The sequence below is a fragment of the Cydia pomonella genome, chromosome 1 (assembly GCF_033807575.1).
Source record: "Cydia pomonella isolate Wapato2018A chromosome 1, ilCydPomo1, whole genome shotgun sequence".
Taxonomy (NCBI): Eukaryota; Metazoa; Arthropoda; class Insecta; order Lepidoptera; family Tortricidae; genus Cydia; species Cydia pomonella.
Genome location: NC_084703.1, coordinates 11502879 through 11525316, shown reverse-complemented (window position 1 = coordinate 11525316; position 22438 = coordinate 11502879). Strand labels below are relative to the sequence as shown.

Here is a 22438-nt window from a genome sequence, read left to right as displayed (position 1 = left end):
ACACGGAATGAGTGAATAAATAATATATGTATGTGCGCGCGTAAAAAATAAATATCCTTGTATCCTGAGCAAATTAATAAATAATTATCGTAAGGTCGGCCGACCATGTATGTAAAAGCGTTGCGTACCCTTGACCTTGTGTACAAATAAATAAATAAATTATTTGAAAATTTTAAGTGGCTATCGTAAATAAAAATGTTATTTTTATTGAAATAGTAAGAAAAAATGTTGTTTTTTCGTTTCATGACCGTTTTCTTACTCGTGTTTAGTTGAAAAGTGATGACATCAAAAGAAAGGAGAGTTTAAAAATTACTCCCTGCTGATACTATCTGCGTCATTAATTTCTGACTGTTTGGAGAATTAGAATTATTTTGCGAAATCGAAGGGGATCCGGTTAAAATTTTTGTCGATTTGGCATGGAGTGACCCATATATTCCGTAAGTTAAAGATTATATTTCATTATTAAACTATACTTCCAACCTGTCAAGTTTTCTCAAGTTTTGTCATGTTGTGACGAATGGCGTCAACATTCGTCACAACATGATCCATCTTCTTCTTTCCATCCTGTTACCCCCCTGCTAGGGTGTAGGGCTCGAACCATTTTCTTCCACTGACTCCGGTCCTGGGCAGCTTGGGTAACCTCCTCCCGCCCCATCCCCAATACACTCATCTCTTGCTCCACGGAACAGCGCCAAAAATATTTCTTGTACTTTTTCCCGATCAGATCACGATACCGAATATGCGCTTAAACGGATCCCCACTATTTTTTGGACCCGGGTACGTCCTTAAACTACGTCCAAAAGAGAGGTATGGGCATTGTGAATGTCATCTTGCTTTGTGTGGTAGGGCACAGCCAGTGGATGTCATTCCAGATCTAGAGCAGAGCCCAACTGGAGAAGTACCTCCACCTTACAGAAAACAGCAGCCAAATAACACTAGACCCTAACTCATAGTGTTGTGTTCCTGCCGGTGAGTAAGGTTGCCAGAGCTCAATGAGGGGGGGGGCGGGTTTAGGGTCGGCAACGCGCATGTAACTCCTCTGGAGTTGCAGGCGTACATAGGCTACGGAGTCTGCTTACCATCAGGCGGGCCGTATGCTTGTTTGCCACCGACGTAGTATAAAAAAAAAATTGTTACACATTGTATAATGGTCCTTATAACACGATGTCATCAGTGTTCTTAGGAAGAAGGCAAAGTACTTTTTACCTTTAAAATAATGTTAACAAAGTAAGCTACGACACTAGGTCGTTCAGTCAAACATATAATTCCATAGTATAATAATTTTAAGTCACGATTTTATAGACAGACGAAGCCTCGGTGGAGGCCACCGGCTGAAGCCGGTTGATGGGCCGCGCGTCAGCGTCGGCGACCACTCGGCCTGACTCGTGCGGTCCGTGTTCGTCCCTTGTGCGAGACAGACGAGGCCTCACCCCCTCGGAGTCGCTGCCACTGGGGTCCACCGGCTGGAACCGGTTCATGGGCCGCCGGTCCGGCGTCGTCGACCACTCGCCCTGACTCGTGCGGTCCGTGTTCATCCCCTGTGCGAGACAGACGAGGCCTCACCTCCTCGGAGTCGCTGCCGCTGGAGTCCGCCGGCTGGAGCCGGTTCATGGGCCGCCGGTCCGGCGTGGGCGACGACTCGTCCTCGGACTCGTGCGGCTCGCTCTCGTCCTCCTCCTCGCTCCATACCCACTCGCCGGTGACGGTGCGGTGCAACCGGCCCGACGTTCCCGGCTGCCTTTTGCTGGCCTGAAAGCCGTAACAAAAACATGTCTGTAGGCACAGGAAGTCGTACCAATTCTTTTTTGCTCATTGGTTCCTGGGTGTTTTTATTGAAGGTTAGTTTTTGAATCATATTTATATTTTTTTAGTGGCATTAGATGCATTTTTTTTAAATACGAGCATAATATGGGTAGGCCAGTTAAACGCATTGTTCCAATGAGACAGCGAGGTTTAGTAGTAAAAAAAACATCATCGATTTATAAAAAAATTCGATTTTTGTTGCCCGACCAGCCCTACCAGTTTTGTTAAAATTTACATGGGACCACTTGGGAAGTATAAACCTTTGAAACAAAACATTTTTTTTTCAATTTGGTTTAGGCCTCTTTGAGTAATCGATGAACATTAATTTAAAAAAAAGCGGCCAAGTGCGATTCGGACTCGCCCATGAAGGGTTCGGTACCATTTTCTATTTTTGTATAAAAATCTTCATGCGGTTCATAGAATACATCTACTTACCAAGTTTGGACAGTATAGCTCTTATAGTTTCGGAATAAAGTCGCTGTGACATAAACGGACAGACAGACGGACATGACGAATCTATAAGGGTTCCGTTTTTTGCCATTGGCTACGGAACCCTAAAAACCTACGAATTGAGAACCTTTTGTGAAGTAGATTAAAAACTGGGATACCACAGGAGGCATCCAATTACCTTATGGACTCTTGTTTCCATACTAGGACCAATCGCAACTAGTGTCTGGGTCAGATACTTCCTATCTTTGGCTTTCTTGAAGAAAGGGTGTTTAAGCAGCTCCGTGGCAGTGGGGCGTTTGGACGGATCCTTTTGTAAACAATCCACAATCATTTTTCTGAATGTTTTTCCGTAGGCCTTGTACTGGTCCTTTTCATCGGCTCCTAAAAAGAAGTAATAATTAAAAAAAAAAACGAAAGAATAGGTCAATTTACTCTCTGCTAAAAAGAGCACGAAATATTGCTGTGGCTCGCAGGCCATGAAGATGCGCGATTGCGATAGCAGTATAATTATGAATTAACAACAAAGATATGCATACAAAGGTCAATGACCGAAAGTTATGGGTTACGCAACAGCCCTTCAAAAGTTATTATTCTGGTACATAACACAAAGCAAGAGAAAGCAACCCTATTATATTAATAAAGATATTTTTTTGCTATGAGAATTTTAAGGGCGTCCTCACAGACTCTTAATTTTAATAAAAATGTATATAGATATACACTACTATTTACTACTTCAGGACTTTCCTGACTGTAAACAAAATAATTTCGTTCAAATCAAGTAATATTATCATTCGACTTAACGAAATAGGCACAAAATAGATAATAGTACTAAGTACAGAATTCACACTGTCTAACAAAACCGATGTTTGACCGCAGCTGGTCAAGAATAATGTTTTCCCTAAGTAATGTATCAAACTTTCTCTTTCTAGCTTATTGTGCCTTCACCATTGCTAGGAGCGATCGTTGACTGGGCGCGCATGAACTATTGAATGATATAGTATAGACACGTATGCAAAATGATTTTTTTCTCTTCTCATGCTTGTAAAGTTTTTTTTAAGTCGCATGTAAACGGCATAAATTGGCTTTATATGGTCTAGAGCATAAAGTAAAATCATCTATTGCGAGCCTCATTGACTATTTGACTTATCAATTAATTCCAAAATCTGCTATACACGGTGCCACTGCTGCGGCTAGCGCGCGTTCGACGGGAATTTAAATTGCCACAAATAATTAGGCATTCCACTTTGTGTTAATCACCAAGGCATGACGGTTCTATTGATTTTACCGGGCGGCATCTCATTGACAGCATTGACGTCAATTATTTATTAACCAATTGTCGTCGCGACAGTATCGAATGTACACCAGCGATGGCAGCATGATTCCATTTTTATCACCTGTCACTATGCCCGTCACTTTCGCACTTACATACTTGTTAGAATGTGACAGGCATGGTGACAAATGATAAAGAGCTGACCATCTTAGCCCTACTGTTCATTTTCAAGCAAATAGGTTAAGAGATAGACCTTTTCGATTTTGATGTTATTATATGGAGAACAATGAAAAATATCATATTTACTGGCAATGGCGGAAAATGTGAATGCTGATATAACAATACTAATATGATTCAAATTGGGTACTTGACACACGTTGAATATTATAACAAAATTTAGCTGAATGGATAGAAAATGAGCCATCCATTATAAAAACTGGAATTTAAAAAGACATTTACCCCCTTATTCATACACGTTTATGAAAAAAATACAAAGCTCCAGTCTCAAAAGTTATATTTAACTTTCCAAAAGAAAATGGTACCACATTTGTGATACCATTGGTGTCCTTACATTTTATTGAAAAATTAATTGTATGACAACTATATACATAAACGCAATATTTCAGGGTCTAAATAACAATTTTCTTGATCTTCCATACATTTAGGACAGACTAATGTAATGTGACGTCATATTACAGTATCATATTGTTAGAGGCATTTCAAACGTCGAGTGCGAGCGTCAGACTTTGACTTTTATTTCTGACCTTTGTGTTGCTTAAACGCCATGAGCTCTAGAAAAATCCAGATCGATTGGCATGATTTACAAAAAAACTGTCAAGTAGCCATTTGAGTACGTTCCTAACATTGATTTTAAATTACTCGACTTCCAAAGTGTAATGCACTTCCAGGGTTAGATAAATAAGCCAATATGGTGGATACAAATATTTCGTTCGAAAATTTGTCACTAATAGTGGCCGTTGCAGCTGATGAAATTCGGCGTTTCACGAATCGAATATTTCCTTTGGCAGGATTGGTCCTTAGGACCCAAGGATTGATTTAAGAAGCGGAGCCATCAAGATTATTGATGTAAATTTTTAGGGGGAGGGGCTCTCATCTTTATCTTGATATCTACAATATTTTAACTACTAGGCCGAGTTTAGCATCGTTTTCGTATAAATCGGGGATGCCGAATTCATTTATGGTATCACATTAACACCATTCCGAAATAAACAAATGAAAAGAGTCAAGCCAGACAAGTTTGTAACGATTTTGATAGCACATGCAGGGCAAGTGTTACTTTAAACTTCAATCATATATAAAATTACGATGTATAAATAACACTTCCATTACATACAAAAAAAACCTCAACGCTCAATCCACTGAACCGATTTGGTTGAAATTTGGTATAGAGAAAGTTTGAGTCCCAGGAAAGGAGAGAATAGTTTTTATCCCAAAAATCAACCGTTAAAAGGATGAAAAGAGGGGTGGGTCGGAGACTCGGGAGTTTAGACGAAATGTCAAGACCTTATTTGTATTTTTTTTGCACTTTTACTATGCAGTGAATAATGTCATAAAGATATTTAGTTACAACCTTTTACGACTTTGCCCAGTACAATTCTACCCGTGGCTATCTCTCGTATGTTACAATTAACTTGAAGGAAGGTGTATATACATACAACGTTTTTTAAAGATATTTTGCTTATTATTATTATAACGTTGTATGGAGAATGCTTTCCCTCGAGTCAATATTGTACTAATTAAAAAAAAAAACAATTAATTTTATTTTATTAAGTCACAGACATATTGAGCACTCTACCATATTTACGATGTTATATGAAGGATTCATATTTTTTTACGATTATGCCCACATAACTTTGGAGGTGAAATATTACCTACACTTAAAGCACTTACAATACTATACATATTTTCAGAGTTGATAATCATAAAGTTAAGAAAATGTAGGCAAGTAGTGTGGACAATCTCGATCTTTTTGGACCGCATTATACAGATCAAGTTTTTAGAGTAAGAACTAAAGTTAATTTTACTGTAGTTTTCTCACTCACACAAAGAAAAGTATGTCAACGTGTGAACAAGTAATACAATATGGAACAATAAAGTCGAAAAAAAAGTAAAAATCCAAAAATGCGGGAAAGTACAGATATTAAGCGCAGTAGATCATATCGGCGTTAGGGTTCAGTTGTTAATTATGAGTAAAATTTCATAATGCCATGACCGTCTGTCTTTCGGTCCGCGGCTTAGGTCAGTTGTCTAAAAAGATGTCATTTGGCTGTATAATATCGAGACCCCGACTAAGGACAAATTTATTGTTTATGCAACATTGCTCCTAGCATTCGAGTGGTTTTTAAATTTTTAATCCGTGCCATGAAATAATATCACCAACCAGGTCCAAAGGGTTAATATTATAGTATAACCTATTTAGTAAGAAAAAAAATAAGAATCTCTCATCTTAACTAAATTTTAATTTCGTGCCTTATTCTACTAATTAATATCATTTTCAAAAATCTTAAAATAACATGTAACGTACCTGTGTCAATGTTGGGCGGATCATTCTGTAGAGTAAGCATTAGTACTTTCATCGGAGGATACTTATGGTACGGAGCAGTGCCAGTAGCCATCTCTATGGCCGTTATTCCGAATGACCAAATGTCAGCTTTGAAATCATATCCATGATCCTAAAAAATATACCTCTTCAAGCTACTATATAGTTTGTGCCATCCACGATGACGCGCAGATTTGACAAATCTAACCTTTAATAACATGACAATACGAGTCGAGGTACGCGTCGTCGTGAATGACATGATCCTCTGTATCTTTAGGTATTTAAATAAAAGTAAACAAAACCTCAAATGGCTCCTTAAGCCAGTCGAGGGTAGTTGAAAACATTACATGATCAAATAATGTAGGTTAAAGTCAGCTCGTTCAGTGACAAATCCTAGCGGTTTTTTTTTATTTGGTTGGTTAATCAATAAATGTTAAAACCACCCGAAAATTTACTAACTGTTTGTTTACATTTATTTAAATACCTAAAGATACAAAGTATATATATTCATAAGTAGGTATCATCATCATCAACACCAATAGGTAGGATTTTTAATAGGTTTTTTTCTTTGCCGTGTCTTAAAGATAGTATATTTTAATGAAATCGTTAGAGCAGTTTTAGAAAAAATTATACAAAAATATACAGGCTGTCAAATTCAATAAGGCAGTGAGGCCAATAAGGTTTTTGTAACCAATTTTAGAGATTAAAAAAACTACATAAATAGATTTTCAACCAGCCAGTCTAGTGCTCCATTAAGTAAAATAATGCAATTTGGCGATATTCAGCGTTTTTGTCATTTTGTTATAGATTCGAGCAGCGGTCATAAAATGGCGGACTGCGGTTCGGATTCGGACCACCAATTTGTGCTGTACATTACATTTGGTTATTTACTAAACTCAAGTAGAAACGGACCGCAGTTGTCGATTTATTTAAAAAACTGAACCCCTAAAGAAACTAATTGGTGGCTCCTGGATTAGAGTATCAATTTGGTAACGGGACACCAAATCTTTACTGCACTTTTAATTGGCAGTAACTTTATTTTTATAAATCTATTTGCAAACTGAACTCTATTTACCTGACTCTGGTGATACTCACTTGCTCCATAACTTCAGGGGCCATCCAGCATGGTGTTCCCACGAAAGTGTGCCTCACTGGCTGCCTTGAGAGGTCTCTGTCAGTGGCCAGCCAGGCTGAAACACCGAAGTCTGCAATTTGCACTGTCCCATCCTCGCCTAGTAAAATGTTACCAGCTTTTATATCCCTGCAAATTCAGGTAAATATTTCGTAGTATCATTATAAATGTCTTGATTAAATTGAATAACTTAGCTACTTTTTTCTTAGTCTATTTAAATAAATAAGTTCTTGTGAAAGGTTCATTCTTGTTATAAGTCTTATTTGCATAGCAAAACTTGTAAGTAGCGTTTCATACCTAAAGAGTTCTTATGCTCCATGTGCATAAGGACTCTTCTCTGATGGAAAGACAGATATATTTTTCTCATTTTCAGTATTTTTCCTATACATGTGACGTCACACTGTTACGATTTTTTGTTTGAGTTTCCTGAGCCCTGATTTTATAATTGCTTCAATGCAATTATGTACATATTAAGATATAACAACGTACACTGTATAGCTCGACCAATGTTGTACCATTTATTTGTAGTAAATGTTAATAACGAGTATTGCTGGCTGGCTGTATGTTTTATGTACTGCTATTTTTAACAACATACCTAACACACAATGCGAGCAAATCTCTAACATAAAATAAATGCAAGCTAGAATACTCAACATTTAGAATAGCAGGGCATATAAATAATATTAATAGAATAAAGTCGCGTAAGCAGCTGAGCTTGTAATGTTTTTAAGTTGGCAATAAGTTGCTAGTTTTTTGTTTTAGGTACCCACCACAAGTCCTTTTACCAAACCAAAATTTATCATACACCGAACATGCTTATCGTGCGTGATATGTACGTCTTAATACGTCGTCATTGGCAAAATCTCTCCTGCCAAAACTCACAACAGGGGAAAGCCATAAAAAAAAGAAAAAAGTTGCTAGTCAAAATAGTTTCTTTCGCTTGGCCTTTCATTTACCAATTTTAACCTCAATTCAAGATCAAAGGTGATAAGTAATAAATACTAGAGATGCTGATATAACAGCATATTTCAATACATGATTAAAATCACAATATTATTAAATCTTATAAAGCAACTTCTTGACATCATTTTTATTTATGCGCTATATAATCTTTGAAGTTACTAACACTATTTAACTGGTTTCCAAATCCTCCAAAATTTTCAATAATTGCAGCTCATTAGAGCTCTGTTATACTTTTGCGCTGTGTAGGTAATACTTTTTGCTAAACTGTAAACCGAACATCAAGCAACAACGAAAAATATTACAGAAATAAGTACTCGCCAAGCATTTCAAATAAAATAATAAAATAAAGTTAATAAAATGCAATTTTTGGATTATAGATACCTTCGCTTTTGCTCAGTAAATTATTTCTTTCACTATAAGTCACTGGTAAACCCAGGAACTTTTAGAAGCAGCACACATTCCTGCTAAACTATCAGTGCTCTATGTAAGCATAAAATAGCTACAGTGTGTAACTAACTCTTTTTGTTATGGTAGTTGTAATCACAACACTAGTTCAAATAAAATTATCAGAAATGGCAATTACCTATGAATCTGTCCGTTGCTATGGAAGTACTCCAAGCCCTTCAACACTTCCTTGAGCACAGTAGCAATGGTTGCCTCATCAAATACTCCATGTTTACAGTTTGTCACTTTCATCTTATGCTTTATTACATCCAAAAGACTTCCTCCTACAAATTTTTACATTTATAATTAATGTAAATGTGTATAATCGAATCCGACAGAAGACGGCAGATTCAACGGAGCCACCCCGTTCTGTCGCCAAAGTAAGGTTTAGTTTATGAAATTGATATATATTAATCAATTAATTTATGCATATAAATTAATGATTAATTGAAGCGGTGCCACCACCTAGTAGATATGACGTCCAACTTTCAATCAGGAGGTCGCGGGTTCCTACTGGCTTGTACAGTCAAAAGATTTCATTTGTGACCCATTTCATACCTTGTCACAGTGACAAACAACATGAAAGTCACTAGAGACCTCATACTTTTGTCACTGTGACAAGGTATGAAATGGGTCACAAATTAAATCTTTTGTCTTGACTGTACCAATCAGTTTTTCGGAACTTATGTATGGAATATCATTCAATATTCATCACTAGCTATTTGGTGAAGGAAAAAATTGTGAGGAAACCTGCATATGTCTGCTAAGAAATTAAAAGGTGTATGTAAAGTCCCCAACCCGCATTGGGCTAGCGTGGGGACTACAGCCCAAGCCCTCTCGAACATGAGAGGAGGCCTATGCCCAGCAGTGGGACATATATAGGCTGAATTATTATCTTCTTATTAATTAATTATTAAAGGACATCCTTACACAAATTGACTAAGCCCCATAGTAAGCTCATGAAGGCTTGTGTTGTGGGTACTCAGACAACAATGTACATAATATACAAATACTTAAATACATAGAAAACAATCATGAGTCAGGAACAAATATCTGTGCTCATCAGCCTCAGCTGCTGGAGCCTTGTTTCCTGACTCAAATTTTAAAATAAATAACTTAGTTGACTATAAAAATTTGTGATCCTGGATTGGAATCCTACTATTTGAGTGACAAGTAGAATATTTATTCCTGATTAGGCACGTCCACACAGAGCGAGCATACGCGTGAGGTTACGCGTTCTGTGTGGACCCGCCTATATATAGGTGTTTTGTTTGTATCTAAATATTTTATTAATTAAATAACCTTTTTTTTTGTTTGGGACTAAGTTAATGTGTAGGGTTTTGATCAGGTAGTAATATAATTACCTACATATTATTGCAGATGGTCTTACCTTCAAGGAGTCTCAGCACAAGCCACAGTTCATCATTGACAACAAAACTAGTATAGTATGTGACTACATTTTCATGATTGCAGCTTGACATTGCCTAAAACCATACCAAGTGTACATTTATACATTCAAAATCATTTTTTTTCAGCACAGTGTATAAAAAATAGCTTTCAGTGCGGGAATGTTTGAAAAGATATCAGTGTTTTTACCTAATGAATAATTAATTAAACAGATTTTTTTTATATATATTTAAACTAACTTTCATACCAAGTAAAAAAATGTTTTTCACCACACTAATGCTAGAAAAATAGTAATGGTAAAACATTACAAATAAAATCCAAATGAATGTTATTTAATATCCACAATTGAAAATCATTATACAAGTGTGTGTAATGAAAATAAAGTTGTATCATAGTGTGTATCACAGAGAGGTTATTATTCATTAAGCATAATATGATGTTTTCACAGACTAACCTATCTGTTTATCTCTACTCTCTAATCATTCCCGCACCAAAATCCCCGATGTATGGTAATTAAGGACCTGTATTTCTTTAAGCAGTTCATCCATTGACGTATTCCATTTCTCTAAATTGATTCTCTTGATGGCACATTTTTCTTGACGTGGTATGCAAAAGGCTCCATACACAACGGCAGTAGCACCGACACCTTTTGAATTAACAACATAGTAATTAATTTTCAATTTATGAATTTAATAGCTGCATAATAAAACATCTGTCAAACAACTGCAATTTGGCAAGAATTAACTAGGTTAAGAATATGAGGATTATGGGAAAAGTAACATTCCAGCTCAATTACTTTTTGTTATATTGATTTCATAGTTAGCTTATAACTAAAACATTATGTAGTAATTGAAATCTATTGTAACAATAGCAAAAAAGTTTCTAAATCATATGGGACTCGACTCATTTGACAGCTCGAGAGAACACTTGCCGACAACAGAGAATTGTGCATTTATGAAACAATATGATAATTGAAAGATCTTAAATTATCATTATTATTCAGGTTCTTTGATTGATGCTTACCAATAACGTCTCGCAATTCATAGTCAGCCTGACTATTCGGCCACAAACTTGAGCTATTTGCACTAGCCGCCATTTTGCGATTGAATAATGTGCCAAATTTCGTTGAAGAAAGGCGCCGTGCAACTCGCGCATACGATGACAGTGTGCGTGACAGCGACGAATTGTGCTGATCGCACGATCCAAATGATTTCTGAAATACATATAATAATTATTATGAGTTTTATTCAAAATATTCAATATAATTCAGGAAATCATATGATTACGTTTTATAAGCATCTTTAGGGTTTTGAAAACGTTCCGCTTAACATTAAAGATCAATCTAGACGGGACAATTTTTCGCACAATCTGATGAAATTGTCAATTTAACTGTGTGGTGTGGCCGTAAAATATTCATTTGGCTTGACTTGATTCGACTGTAGATTGTGACCGATCAAATCAGAAGGCCTACCGCGAACAACGTTCCACATGTTGTCTTCCTGTCACACTTACGCACGAATTTACAAGAGCGACAGAGAGGCAACGCGTCGAACGTGGTTTGCGGTAGGCCCTCAGGAGGTGTAAACGCAAAACACAAATTTTCGATGCTAGTATACGTGTTTGGTGACATTTTTTTAAAGCGCTCGATTGACACCATAAATTTAAAATTGATGAATTTAACGCAAGATAAAATTGGGTACTTGACACATGTTGAATATTATAACAAAATTTAGTTAAATGGATAGAAAATGAGCCATCTATTATAAACAAGTGGAATTTGTAAAAATATACTGAGATTATAAAAAAATACAAGGCTCCAGTCTCAAAAAAAATTTTTTTTTTTGTCCTTCAAAAATAGAAAAAAAATGGTACCATTCGATTCCATATATTTTATTGAAAAATAAATTGTATGACAACTATACACATGAATGCAATATTTCAGGGTCAAAATGGCAATTTCCTTGATCTTCCATAAATTTAGGACAGACTTATATAATGTGACGTCACATCATGTTATCATTTTGTTAGAGGCGTTTCAATCGTCGAGTGCGAGCGTCAGACTTTAACTCTAATTTCTGACCTTTGTGTTGTTTAAATGCCATGAGTCCCATATAGACATTTGATCCTCAGGAAAATCAAGATCGTTTTACATTATTTACAAAAAATTGTCAAGTAGCCAATTGACTCCTATTGAATTTCTGATTAAATTGTCAATTTGATTGTACCATCTGGACTGGCCTTAAAAGAGTCAAATTTGTATTGCGGGATGTACATGCTCTGGCAAATACAGTTTGTCAGTAGAAAAAGGCGCAAAATTCAAATTTTTCATGGGAAGTCGTGTATTTTTAGAGCTCCGTACAGAACTTTGTTTTGACGGCAAAATTATTTTCTTCTGTTTAACCGACTTCAAGATTTCAAAAGGAGGAGGTTATCAATTCGGTGTGTATATTTTTTATTATTAATGTTTGTTATATTTATATATATATATAATTTGTTACTTCAGAACTCCGTCATTTCTGAACAGTTATTGAAAATTATTTTTTTGCTTAAATCTATATATTATCAGATTGGTCCCGTTTTTGTCAAAACTCAGTTCTGATGATAGGATCCATGAGGAATCGAGTTAACTCTTCAAATGTGAAGAGCATACATATAGTGATTTTTGTATTTCCATCAACAAATCAAGCATTTACATTTAAAAACCGGCCAAGAGCATGTCGGGCCACGCTCAGTGTAGGGTTCCGTAGTTACTCTTCCGTCACTATAAGCTAAACTGGAGCTTAAAGTATAGTAAATTGTTAACCAAGGGATGAAACGGTACCTTTGACCCGAGTTAAACAAATAGGCAAATTTGCATAATCAGTACCTAATTAAAGTAAGTCTTTTTACTATGAAGGGAAAACTTTTTGCGATAACTCAAAAACAGCTAAACTGATCATGTGCGCTATAGTTTTCATTTAATGTCTTTCTTAAGCTCTACTTCCACGATTTTTTTCATATTTTTTGGACCTATGGTTCAAAAGTTAGAGGGGGGGGACACATTTTTTTTTTCTTTCGGAGCGATTATCTCCGAATATATTCACTTTATCAAGAAATGTTTCTTTAAAACCCGTATTAGTTATGAAAAACCTTTCCAACGATACCCCACACTCTAGGGTTGAAGCGAAAAAAAAATTCACCCCCACTTTACGTGTAGGGGAGGTACCCTAAAAAAAAATTAATTTTTAGATTTTATTGTACGACTTTGTCGGCTTTATTGATTTATATATCCATGCCAAATTTCAGCTTTCTAGCACTAACGACCACGGAGCAAAGCCTCGGACAGACAGACAGACAGACAGACAGACAGACAGACAGACGGACATGGCGAAACTATAAGGGTTCCGTTTTATGCCATTTGGCTACGGAACCCTAAAAAGTGACATTTGATGAAGTGGAACTGCTGATGATGATCAGAATAGAACTCTTCAGCGACGCATAGTTCACGTTTGGAGATTTGTCCTCTTCGCTGTGTTTGTGAAACAAATTAGATTTATAAGATTATTTTTTATCAAGTTTTAGTTCTGACGATGGGGTCCATGAGGAATCGAGGGAACTCCTCAAACGTTAAAGGCATACATATAATGATCTTAGTATTTTCATCAGCAAATCAAGCATTTACATTTGTAGAAGTGACATTTGATGAAGCGTAACTGCTGATGATGAACAGAATGGAACTCTTCGACGCCGCATAATTCACGTTTGGCAATTTGTTCTCTTCGTATGTTTGTGAAGCAGTTAGGTTTTCAAGGTACATTTTGTCAAGCTTAAGTTTTGATGATGTATTAGATGAGGATTTGAGGGTTATATCTACTTCTCAACTCTTTTAAGCAAACTTATAGCCATTTTTATTATTAGGGTTCCGTAGCCAAATGGCAAAAAACGGAACCCTTATAGATTCGTCATGTCCGTCTGTCTGTCCGATTATGTCACCGCCACTTTTTTCCGAAACTAATAAGGGCTATACTGTTCAAACTTGGTAAGTAGATGTATTCTATGAACCGCATTATGATGTTTACACAAAAATAGAAAAAAAAAACAATAAATTTTGGGGTTCCCCATACTTAGAACTGAAACTCAAAAAATCATTTTTCATCAAACCCATACGTGTGGGATATCTATGGATAGGTCTTTAAAAATGATATTGAGGCTTCTAATATCATTTTTTTCTAAACTGAATAGTTTGCGCGAGAGACACTTCCAAAGTGGTAAAATGTGTGTGTCCCCCCCCCCCCCCCCCCCGTAACTTCTAAAATAACAGAATGAAAAATCTAATAAAAATATATGATATACATCGCCATGCAAACTTCCACCGAAAATTGGTTTGAACGAGATCGAGGAAGTAGTTTTTTTTAATACGTCATAAAATTAAAAAAAAAATTTTTTCATCAAACCCATACGTGTGGGGTATCTATGGATAGATCTTCAAAAATGATATTTAGGTTCCTAATATCATTTTTTTCTAAACTGAATAGTTTGCGCGAGAGACACTTCCAAAGTAAACAAATGTGTCCCCCCCCCCCCCCTGTAACTTCTAAAATAACAGAATGAAAAATCTAAAAAAAATATATGATATACATTACCATGCATACTTCCACCGAAAATTGTTTTGAACGAGATCTAGTAAGTAGTTTTTTTTAATACGTCTTAAATGGTACGGAACCCTTCATGGGCGAGTCCGCTTCGCACTTGGCCGCTTTTTATTTCATGCATCGTGTGAAATAATTTATTTTAAATATAGTCGAATATCCTATAGCGGTTATTTTACCAGTCTTTTTAATTTCATTGTATGAAATCCAAAATCAACAATACATTTCTTTTACCGGTGACCCTCTGTGATGTCGGTTTTTTTTCTTAAAAATTATTGTAGCGCCATCTTCAATTCCCCTTGGTCGGAATCTATACCTGACGCGGCGAATGATGATCTGTGTGACAGTCGCTCCAAATAACTTTTGGATAGACCTAATTTTAAAAATAATTCAAAAAAGTAGGTGCTATCGTATTTTTATTAGGGTTCCGTGGCACCAATTGGCAAAAAACGGAACCCTTATGGATTCGTCATGTCTGTATGTCCGTCCGTATGTCACAGCCACTTTTTTTCGAAACTAGTAGAAATATATTGTTGAAACTTGGTAAGTAGATGTATTCTGTGAACCGCATTAAGATTTTCACACAAAAATAGAAAATAAAAACAATAAATTTTGGGGGTTCCCCATACTTAGAACTGAAACTTAATTTTTTTTTTCATAAAACCCATACGTGTGGGCTAAGTATATATAGATAGGTCTTCAAAAATGATATTGAGGTTTCTAATATCATTTTTTTCTCAACTGAGGTTTTAGGGTTCCGTAGTCAACTAGGAACCCTTATAGTTTCGCCATGTCCGTCTGTCTGTCTGTCTGTCCGAGGCTTTGCTCCGTGGTCGTTAGTGCTAGAAAGCTGAAATTTGGCATGGATATATAAATCAATAAAGCCGACAAAGTCGTACAATAAATCTAAAAATTTAATTTTTTTTAGTGTACCTCCCCTACACGTAAAGTGGGGGTGAATTTTTTTTTCGCTTCAACCCTACAGTGTGGGAAATTGTTGGAAAGGTCTTTCAAAACTAATAGGGGTCTTCAACAAACATTTCTTGATAAAGTGAATATATTTGGAGATAATTGCTCCGAAAGAAAAAAAAAATGTGTCCCCCCCTCTAACTTTTGAACCATAGGTCTAAAAAATATGAGAAAAATCTTGGAAGTAGAGCTTAAGAAAGACATTAAATGAAAATTATAGCGGATATGATCAATTTAGCTGTTTTTGAGTTATCGCAAAAAGTTTCCCCTTCATAGTAAAAAGACGTACACCCACAGTTCATCCCTTGGTTAACACTCTACCATACTTTAAGCTCCAGTTTAGCTTATTGTGACGGAAGAGTAACTACGGAACCCTACTCTGAGCATGGCCCGACATGCTCTTGGCTGGTTTTATTTTACTTAATTGATATAGTTAAGAATTGTTGATTCTAAACTGAAACCGGTTTTAACCTATTCGGTCTTTTTTTTGGTAAAACCGAAGAAAAAACCGGTTTGAATAACCTCCGGTTTTTGCATTCCCTATGTACGACCCAGTATTGTCAAATTTCGAAGGTTGCTTGTTGTTGGACGACAAGACGTATGTAAAACTCGATTTTAATCAACTACTCGGTTCGAAGTTTTATATGGCCAATAATAGAGGTAATTTACCCGAAAAATATAAGTTCGAGAAACTTGACAAGTTCGCAAAAAAACAATATATGATATGGCAAGGAATTTATAATTGCGGCTGTAAGACGAAAAGTATTATAACATAGTCAACAATGAAGTCGGACCTTTATATTAAAGAGTGCTTAGAGAAATGAGTATTGGCATTTATTAGAACCCATAACGGTCCTGTGAAATGTTGGCTAGATTTAGCCAGCTGCCACTACTCAAAAAAAGTTTTGGGATGGTATGTTAATAATCAGGCCAATTACATACCCCGCGAGATGAATCCTTCGAATTATCCCCAATTTCAATCTATGAAAAACTACTCGGCAATCATGAAAAAAAATTAAATAAGACTGGTCAAATTGTCCAGGGTATCAATTTATTACGATCTACAAGAAATCAACACGCCAAAAATGTCGAAAGTGTTGTGCAGAAAATGACGGGGGTCCATCATGAAAACGATCGTAATTATTTACATAACAGAGATTTTTTTTTTAATTTATACATATTTGAAAGCTAAATACATTACTATTTAAAATTCACCATTCATGACTTTCTTATTTTATTAACTTTAAAAAATAACAATCTTCTAGTGCGTACCAATTCTATATGAACTATGATTTATACACAGTGTAACACGAAGAACCCGAAAGATTTTAACCAAGCACTTATGATGCCTAAAGAAGGAAAAAAAAATGAGTTTGTTTGAATTTCGCAAAGAAAAATTTTTTTTTTCTCATTTTTATGAACATGAAAAGACAAAGACTTTTTACGATAACGACTGTTTTTTTTATGATATAGAAGGCAAACGAGCAGACAAATGTCCTGGTGGTAAGCAATTGCCGTCGCCCATGGACACCCGCAACGCCAGAGGGGTTAGAAGTGCGTTGCCGGCATTTAAGATGGGAGTACGCGCTTTTTTTTCAAGGTTGTATCGGTTCGGAAATACTGCAGCTTTGTAATTTCATTCACAAACCGAGGGTTTTCATTCAAAAAGTGCCATTTGATAAAGTAGAACTTATGATGACCAGGACGGAACTCTTCGACGACGCGTATTTCACGTTTGGCGATTTGTCCACTTCGTTATGTGGTTATATTCCTGAGTAGTACCTATAATCCAACGTTGTCTTATAAATAAGTTTACTGAAATGTATGAATACGTGAATCGGTGTTACTCTAATCTCAAATCACCTGTCTGAATACTCCATATACCCCTGATGTTACTACTTCTCCGCAGACGCTCCTGAAATAAAAGAAGATAGTCAATACAATAACTTCAAGTGAATATGACATAGAGGCGCCTTAGACAGAACGAGTCCATCAGGTTTTTCAACCACGTTAATTAATACATCTTCACGGCTAAATTAATGAACCTAATTAATTAAAATTTGGTAAAATTTGGGATGTACAAAACTGAAATCCTGAAGATAGACATGCTATCTTATACATAGCATATTATAACTGCAAAAGTACGAGTAACTCTATTTATTTTTTACCTTTTCACTGTTAAACCACTTGAACAAAGAATGAAATGTGGCATCTTTGGATTTTGAATTAATATTGAGAGCCGACTTTATTTTTGGAACTCCGTTCTTTGGGGGAGGAGATGCTTACCACATAATCCTTGATAATACTACGTGGGCAGAGCAAACCAATACCATTGACAAGCCTGCCAAGCTGGATTAACAGTTTAATTAAATTGTAAGTGATTGCCTCATTTTGCTTTTTCTTTTCATTCTAATTAACGCAGCATTACATTTATACATAGTATATAGCATCACCATAATACATTTTATTATAGCATCTAAAGAGTTGGCATTTGATAGCGGAATTGTCGGAAACAATTATCATGATAACGCTGAGCTAATCCCGGTGTTGTTAAATCTGTTGACTAATAAGCGAAATTAAACTTGTTGCTCGACGTTAACATGGTGTGGATATGCCTTTTTTTTATTCTAGGTAATCTTTAAAATCACTTGTTTCTATTTATTTGCTTCGGCGTAGGTAGGTAGGCAGGGCAAGAAAGTAATGCAAGTGTAACAGATGGTAAAAACGGGGACGTGCGTGCATTTTAGTAATCATATTTTTTTAGTTTTCGGAGGAACGATACCTGCTTAGGGTCCACACGTACCACAATGCACCGCATGGTTAAAACGTCAAACATCAATCATAGGACAACATTTTTAATATTTTTTAACAAATGACAAATATTAATAACTAATGTCATAGAGGGCGGAGTATACAGCAAAATAATGAGGCCGCAGCAAACAAAACATTCCAAAATCTAAAGAGGTAGGTATACTAACATTTTACACAAATAAAAACCTAGCAGTAATAAGTTTTTGGCAAAAATTTAATTTTTGGTACAAGCGTTTATCGCTGACTGTACTTTTTTTTCCACAGGCAACTAATACTCATCGAGACAATTCTAAAAACCCCAAACACAATAAGGTTGCGTTATTTTATCACAGAGTTCTTATGGCTACCTCCTGTCTCCATCATCAGATCAGCTTGATAGTACCATAATATTGCATTGTCACCCGACTTACATATGTATGCAAATTTTCAGCTTCATCGGAAACCGGGAAGTGGGTCAAATTTAACTTGCAAGATTTGTCCCATACAAACTAACAGGACAAGCAATAAAAGCTTGTAAAAGTTAATTCTACGGTAAAGCAAATAAACAACTCAAAATTTTAATTATGTTAAATACTTTGCCTCTCTTGAGAACAAAATTCAACTTCACGAAACTTTATTAATTTAAGAGAGTCTATTTGAGGTGGAGGTAATTTACATTACAAAAATAACTACTTAGGCCTTATAATAAGGCGTTCGCGGACCTCTGGGATTCTGCGTTGATGCGTCGATGGACGCAGCTCCATGTCTCACGCTCCACGTAGGTGGTTTATAAGTTTTTATTTGTAGATTTACTTATTATTATTTGTTATTATGATTTTAATAATACTAACATTAGCTTATAAGTATCTTGATTATTTATGTTACTAACCATGCTATGGAACGTACAAGTGTTCTGAAAATAAATTGAATTGAATTGAATAATTGACGCAATTTATTATTTGATTATATTATTATAGCCGCGAAAGTTAACTTAGGGAACCCAGTCTATCTAACAATAGAATTTGTGTATGATGGCTGTAAGCAATATAATATACTATACAAATTAAAAGTAACATACTATTAGTAAGATACTTATAAAATAAGACAACTAAACTAAACCTAACAAAAATTAAAAAAAAAAAATTGATGGCTGTTGTATCTGTCTAAAAATAAATTGAAATAATTTTCTACATTAGATCGGTGGTCTACCTGAATACTGTATACTTATCCATACTATGTCCAACGCATGGATTAATTCCAATATTAATGAAAACACTCGGACTGTGGTACTGATCTTCGATAATGCTTGGTTATATAAAAAGGCGTCCCGGCGGGTCCCGACCATTCATAACGTCATCCTAGGATAGTCCACACTGAAAGTTTTATTATTTTTAAGTTTAACTTCGCGATGTCTACAGCAGTTTACGTTTTGTTGTTGAAAGTAAGTTCAAATGATTTCTTATATCGAAAAATCTTTCTGTTTATTTGTAATTATCCATTTTCGTATTTTATAACCACTTAAAAATAATACTAACTCGATGAAACTAAACCTACATAAACATAACCATATATAATATCAGGGGGGTTTTAGTCAGATTTGATGTTTTGTAGCTTTAGCTAAGAATATGGTTGGGTTGTATTATTTATTAAGTACTTAGTACATGTATTTTACCATAAAATGTAACTAGCCTACATACCATACCTATACAGTATACTCGTACACATTTGCGCCGGGAACGATACTTATATGGTAGCTTGTTCGACTAATTACCTACAGAAAAATCAAAATACTCATGAGACTGAGACCTGACACAATCAGGAGCTCTTGATTCCCAATGCGGTATCATGGTCGCATATTTATCACTTGTCATGTCATACGTCAGTTTCGCACTTATATACTTGATAGAACGTGGCAGGCATGGTGACAGGTGATACAAAACCGACCATCTTAGCCTTGCAGGGCGCGGAACCGGTATTGAAATACAAGTAGGTACCTACTTCTATCACCAGTTTTATTATTATAATTATTTTAAACTTTATTGCACAAATACAAGTTTTACCGTACAATAGGCGGACTTAATGACTTGAGGCATTCTCTACCAGTCAACCACTGGGTCAAACAGAAATTAGCTAAGGTGGGTGCAATGTGAAAAGAAAATGTTCCAAAATTTAATAGTAATAGGCCTTAAGTCTAATACTAATAGGCCTTAGGCTTAGGAATTAAGATTATAAACAACACAAATTAACGTTATTAATACATGTATAAATTAATTATAACTATACAATATACATAAGTAAATATACTTCTGCATTTGCACGGGCAAGGGTTGGAGGGAGGGGGGCCCCACTAGACAATATCTGGTGCTTGCAGAGAATTCGTTTGAAATTCAGCTTTTTTGGGGCTTGTCTAACCGTTAGAGGAAGCGCATTCCAAAGACGCATTGCTTGAACAGCGAAAGAATACGTAAGAAAACCAGTATGGTGAGGGAGAACAGAGAATTTAAGAGAACAGGCAGAGCGCAGCTCGCAGCCTGGACCCCGGGGTAATAAAGTTGAAGTTACATTTGAGATATTCTGGAGTGGAGGGCTCGAAAAGGATAGAGAAGAGTGAGGAGAGTATTCGAAAGGAACGGCGCTGACGTATGGGAAGCCACTTGAGCTGGCGACGGTAGCTGGATATATGATCAAACTTTCGAATTCCAAAAATGAAGCGTATTCCATTCTTTACTAGTCGATCGAGTTTGTTGAGAGAATTTTGACACATGTTCGTTGTAAACACATCAGCATAATCAATGAGCGGGTAGATAAGTGCTTGAACGAGCAATTTCTTTGTGCATACTGGAAGAAATTTTTTGAAACGGTAAGGTGTGCGTAAGGAACAAGTGACCTTCCGGCTCACCTCCGAAAGTTGCCCGTCCCATGAGAGATGCCTGTCAATGACTAAACCGAGGTCCTTCACTTGACTCGAAATAGGGTAGACCGAGCCGTCAAATGGTGCCTAGCAATGTACAAATTGCAGAACATTCCCAAATCGCGGAAATATTCTCGAGAATGTTCGCAGAACATTGCTGCAACATGGAACTTATTGTATAAAAAAGAAAATGTTTTTAGAATAAAGTTTGAATTGTCATAATATTAAATAACATGTTATAATGTATATTTTACTGTCTTTTACAGTTCGTTATTTTGTTAATAAGTGATAAGTTACCAATAAGTTGTTTAAATTATCGTTATAATTCAGAGAACATTACCACTTTTGGTCTAAGTACCGAACAATTTCCTAATGCGTGTCTTTCGTTGTGTCAAGATATTGTTGCAACCTCTAAATGATGTTTAATTGCTCTAAAATAAAAATTCAAAAAGTTACAAAAAAATACAAAAGTTACAGTGCAGAGTATAGATCCAGGGACCTCCCTCTCCCTGCTACAAAGCTTAGTTAATCAAAAATAGGAAATAAAAGTGCAAAAAATGAAATAAAAATATTTCATCGTTCGGGGATGGAACCCGGGACCGCGTCATTACAAATCGCGTGTAATCCAACTGAGCCACGAGAGGGTATATGATGCAGGGTGAAATTAGCCTACTTATTCTCGAGTAAAACCTAAATATCTAAAAATCCAAATGGTGTATATTATGAAATCATTAAGTATTCCGATAAATTCTCGTTCTCGAGAACATTCTCAGAAGTTACCGGGAAGTTCTCACGTGGAAAGTTTCGCAACTATGGAAACTTCTCGTCGGTGCATTGCTATCGGTGCCACAGAAAGTGCATCCAACTTTAAGAGGCAACTCTTAAAGTTGGATGCGCCGACTACCCAGAATGATGGCCTGGCACTTAGAGGGGTTGACAGAGATGCCAAAATAACTAGACCAGTCACTTATGTGATCCAGATCATCATTGATAGCCATAATTGCGGAATTAACATCCGCTACCTCGGCTTGGGCGTATAATTGCAGATCGTCTGCATACAGGTGATGGTCGCATTTGAGTCCGTGCGTGATGAAATTAATAAACACCGAAA

The 22438-nt window shown here is 36.0% G+C and overlaps 2 protein-coding genes across 2 annotated transcripts in view; one reads left to right on the top strand and one right to left on the bottom strand.

Annotated features, from left to right (window-relative positions):
* LOC133534674 (uncharacterized) overlaps positions 1-22438 on the bottom strand; it is a 91911-nt gene that overhangs the window by 45996 nt on the left and 23477 nt on the right. The window contains exons 3-11 of the mRNA XM_061873899.1: positions 17490-17541; positions 11053-11242; positions 10551-10675; positions 10013-10106; positions 8762-8906; positions 7179-7344; positions 6069-6216; positions 2432-2634; positions 1564-1749 (exon numbers count right to left, since the gene is read on the bottom strand). Coding sequence (XP_061729883.1) covers positions 1564-1749; positions 2432-2634; positions 6069-6216; positions 7179-7344; positions 8762-8906; positions 10013-10106; positions 10551-10675; positions 11053-11242; positions 17490-17541 — 1309 coding nt within the window. The remainder of the gene's footprint in view (positions 1-1563; positions 1750-2431; positions 2635-6068; positions 6217-7178; positions 7345-8761; positions 8907-10012; positions 10107-10550; positions 10676-11052; positions 11243-17489; positions 17542-22438) is intronic.
* LOC133534737 (uncharacterized) overlaps positions 19546-22438 on the top strand; it is a 31736-nt gene continuing 28843 nt past the window's right edge. The window contains exon 1 of the mRNA XM_061873994.1: positions 19546-19857. Coding sequence (XP_061729978.1) covers positions 19825-19857 — 33 coding nt within the window. The 5' untranslated portion in view covers positions 19546-19824. The remainder of the gene's footprint in view (positions 19858-22438) is intronic.